General features: G+C 49.3%; 1 protein-coding gene across 1 annotated transcript; it reads right to left on the bottom strand.

Annotated features, from left to right (window-relative positions):
• Nucleotides 1-803: 803 nt before the first annotated feature.
• Nucleotides 804-3527, bottom strand: LOC113213132 (uncharacterized). The gene is made up of 3 exons (XM_026432100.2): nt 3324-3527; nt 1572-1704; nt 804-1050 (listed from the first exon to the last, which is right to left on the bottom strand). Exons 1-3 carry the CDS (start codon nt 3397-3399, stop codon nt 903-905), a joined length of 357 nt encoding a protein of 118 aa, XP_026287885.2. The 5' UTR covers nt 3400-3527; the 3' UTR covers nt 804-902.
• Nucleotides 3528-4296: the final 769 nt, after the last annotated feature.

Below are 4296 nucleotides of genomic sequence, written 5' to 3'. Positions count from 1 at the left end.
ATCGACCACCATTACTACGATGAGGCACTGTCGAAAATGCTCCCGAGAGAGCGCGGCCAAGATCACGGCGACCAGCTGACCCGGCCTCTCAGCCTGGACCAGCTGCTGCCGGCCTTCGTCGTGCTCGCCGCCGGGCACCTCCTCGGCGCGCTCGTCTTCGCCCTGGAGCTCCTGTGTCGGAGGTGGGCCGAGCAGCGCGCCCCGCCGGTGCGCGTCTTCCTGCCCTGAAGTGGCTCTGGCTCGGGATGGGCGGCCGACCCGGGCGGGCGCTGTAAGTTGCCCGGTTGTACCCGCACCATACAAAATCAAGTTCGGAAGGGATTAGGATTAGAGTTTTTAAAAAGTACAAAGAAAAAAAAAAACAACGCGTGATATTGCGGAGAAGTTCCCCCCCTAAAAAGAGAAGTTAAATGTTCCTTTTAAAAATGTTAATTTTGAATCGCATTTATGGATTGAAGCAAGATTGTATCGGTGCATCTGTCAGCCCGAGGCGGCGTGCTTGCTGAGGCTCTGGAGAAGAAGGTCCTCTCCTGAGCAGTGTGCGTGTGCCGCGGTGGTTTCACCTGAGCCCGCCCGAGGGGGGTTGTGTGTGGCAGCACGTTCCGGTGCGGTGGGACACACTACTTGTTCAGCCTGTTCGACACCCTGCAACGTGCGTCAAGGGAGGACGGAGAGAAATACTCCTTCCCGACGGAAACACTATCGGTCGGGGCAGCCCCTACCCCGTGCTCCCAGTGCCGGCAGGATGACAGTGGAGCGGTCGGATGAGAGAGAGAGAGAGAGAGAGAGAGAGAGAGACTTCCTGACGTAATCTGGACAGTTTATTAAGAAGCATGGTAATAATGGGCACTTCACAAAGAAACGAGAGAAAGAGAGAAACGACCTTTTTTCGGCAAGGAATTTCACTCCTGCAGAGTTTTTCCAAAGGGCTGGTCGACGCCGAGGACGTTGTCGCCGCAGCTGACGTGGACGCAGCAGCCCGGGTACACCGCCGACTGATTCCCCTGGACGACCTCGCAGCCGTCGGGAGCGCCCTCCACCGGCGGGCAGCTGGAGCAAAACCAAAAGGTGAAGCGGTGTTGCGTATCGTGTGGTGACGCGCAGGGAACCCAAATGTGTGTGCCACACCGGACGTGTGATTCTAGCACAACACCAGACCAAGGTGTGTGAATGTAGCACAACATCAGACCAAGTGTGTGAATGTAGCACAATACCAGACCAACTGTGTGAATGCAACACAACACCAGACCAGATCTGTGAATGTAGCACAACACCAGGCCAAGTGTATGAATGTGGCACAACACCAAACTAAGTCTGTAAATGCAGCACAGCACCAGACCAAGTGTGTGAATGTAGCACAACACCAGATAATAGGTGTGTGAATGTAGCACAACACCAGATAATAGGTGTGTGAATGTAGCACAACACCAGACCGAGTGAGTGAATCATCATTCATACACCTGCAAGTGTGAGAAGCGTTTCACACACCTGCAAGTGTGTGTCCGACGTTTCACACACTTGGGTTTCCATTAAGTCCAGGGGAATTGAATAGTCGGGGTGTGGTTACGTACGAGACGGAAGACCACTGGTTCGGTTCGACGCAGGTGTAGGAGGCGCAGGGTTCAGGGCCAGTGTTAAAGGTTTCTCCCACCGACATGGCGTGCTTGGGGAACGGCGACTCGGTGAGCACGCATCCTGCTGGGCCTGCAACAGAGTGACAGAGGTCATGGGCGGCACAAAAGACTCCAAACACGACAGGTGTGACATGCAACTGTTGACGGGCATGCACTCCGAGGGGTCGACGACCGTCTTTTGTTTATTCGCTACTCGTTCCATACAAAACGCCTCATATATTTCGCGTTGAGGAGAACGAGTATTTTTTGGAAAGTATGTGTAGTCCCTTTTCTTAGCTTCATTCAAACGTTCAGCAATTTATGATAGCACGCGGCGCCTGCGATACTCGGGGTAGGCCACCCCGCGGTACATGCGTGCACTACATACAAGATTTGGCCTATCTCCAAGGCGCTATGCGCGACCTTCCATGGGCTCAACTCGGCCATTTTGGGAGGCACTTTTTAGATGACCAAAGGGCAATACTTTCTGATATTAGACTAACAGATGTAGTTGTTTTGTTTTTTGGGGGGTGGGGGCGTTGTTTTAGTGTTTTCCGTCGTGTCGACTACCAAGTCAGTACCTGTAGACCTTTCAAAATGCGCCTTCTGTTTTGAATCGGTTATGAGGAGTACAGGCACGGTTTGAAATGGTAACCAGATCTAGTTCAGGCCGAACGCTGCCGGGGGTGCGTGGACCGAGGCAAACACACATTGCATACAGACAACGATAATAATAAAAATGTGCGAGACGTTCCTACAGTTTTGGTTCCTCCCTTTCATTCAGTGGAAGTGAAATTTGACGTAGTTTGAATCTAGTTCCATAAAAACGTCGAAAACACAGTAGTTTAGAGCCAATAATTTTCCCGAACATCTGTCGTCGTTATTTTGTTCTTTTGACATATTTTTTGTCGAAATTAACTGTTGACGTAAACTTGCCGTTGCAAAAAAAAAAAAAAAAAAAAAAAAAAAAAAAAAAAAAAAAAAAAAAGATAAAAAAATCGGCCCACGGCATGCGGTGTGCACTTTGTAGAAAGTTATATTTTTTTTGTACATATTGATTTGAACTGTTTTGTGCACACTCACACAGTTAAAAAAATTGTTGTAAATTTACAACACATCTGAAGTAAAGTTTGATAGTAACAACAACCAATGTTGGTAAAAAAACAACACACGTGTTGTAATCCAACAACATTCACCAAATTTTCTGAAACAAATTTTCATTCCAAAACAGTGGTTACTTCCGCCTGCACCAAAAATTTATAATAACACAAACTTAATCGTTCTGTAACGATACATCTTGCTATCAAAATTTACAACGGTTTTGTTGTACTGTTACAGCATAATGAAAAATAGGAATCATTGTTATGGACCACTACGGGCAAAACAGAAGGAATTTTGCCACGTGCCAATGAAATAGAATGATGTTGCTTTTTACAAACTAGGCATTAGAAAGAGTGTGATAATTTGACAATTTTTTAACAGAGCATTATGTATTCGAAATCACACAAATTTGTCCATGATGTGATCGTAGATGATTTGAAATTATTTCAAATTTACAAGCACTTCGTACCGACTTTGTAATTGATGGACCACCAATATAGGTCCGTTAGCCAATTTACAGCATATGTTTTGTAAATAAAAAATTACAAAAAGTAATGCGGTAAATTTACGAGGCTACTTTTGTTATTCACAGTGTTGTGCACGCCTCACCTGGCCGAGGGGCCGCCGCCTTGCCTCCGCTCAGCAGGCAGACACCGGTGCAGCACACGAGGAGCAGGCGCCACATGCTGCCAGGTCCTCGCGCCCGGAGCGACTGACCCGCGGTAGGCCGGAGCACGCCGTCAGGAGGATGGCGCGTCCGGGTACACGGCCTCCCGCCAGTCTTTGGCTCGGAGCCACGCCAAACAAAAGCGGTCCTCCTCACCTTGAGGGCGCCGGGCGCGGGCCGGGCCGGGCCGCCGTCTCTCGAGGACCGTCTCCGGGAAGTGTCGCCGACGGGACTGTAGTGTGCTGTTTTTCAAGTAGTGTGTTTGTCTACTCCAGATAATATACTCTGTACAAAGTGGAAAACGCGGGCCCTATTGCAATGCTTCCTCGAGATTATCGCACTCCCAAACAAACAAGCAAACATACAAACAAAGAAGTACATTTTTGGTCGTGTGAGTTGTGAGTCATATAGGCTTCGCTATCGCACAGCCGTCACCCGCGTACCTCCAAAAGCATATGCGGTGCTTTGCTAGCCGACTGTCCATTTCCGCCAATTTTGACAAATAACTTCAGGGGCCTTTGGACTTGGAAGGCGCTGTATTAGAGGCGAGCACTTAGGACTTCCGCTTTCATATATCGATGTGAGCGACGAGTTATTTTTATTTAATATTTGCGGCCGTCCCGTCTCCGGGACCGGCTCTGTCTCCCGGAGGATGACAGGGTTTACTTGCCCCCTCCCCCCTCCACCGCTACCACTTCCACACCTCTAGCGGCAATGGCCTGCTGTCCGCGAACTTGTGTGTGTGTGTGTGTGTAGAGAGAGAGAGAGAGTATTTGCGATGTGTCTCCCTGCGCCACCTCCCTCCGCATACAACAGAAGTCAGTCAGAAAAACATTCGGAGGGGAATACCGGTCCTCCCCCACCTTCTCTCTCCCTCCCCCTGTCCGACGTTTCACACACTTGGGTTTCCATTAA

This window comes from Frankliniella occidentalis, unplaced genomic scaffold (assembly GCF_000697945.3).
Source record: "Frankliniella occidentalis isolate FOCC.00 unplaced genomic scaffold, Focc_3.1 Scaffold75, whole genome shotgun sequence".
Lineage (NCBI taxonomy): Eukaryota > Metazoa > Arthropoda > Insecta > Thysanoptera > Thripidae > Frankliniella > Frankliniella occidentalis.
The sequence above is the reverse complement of the archived record's forward strand: the minus strand, read 5'-3'. Positions and strand labels throughout refer to the sequence as shown.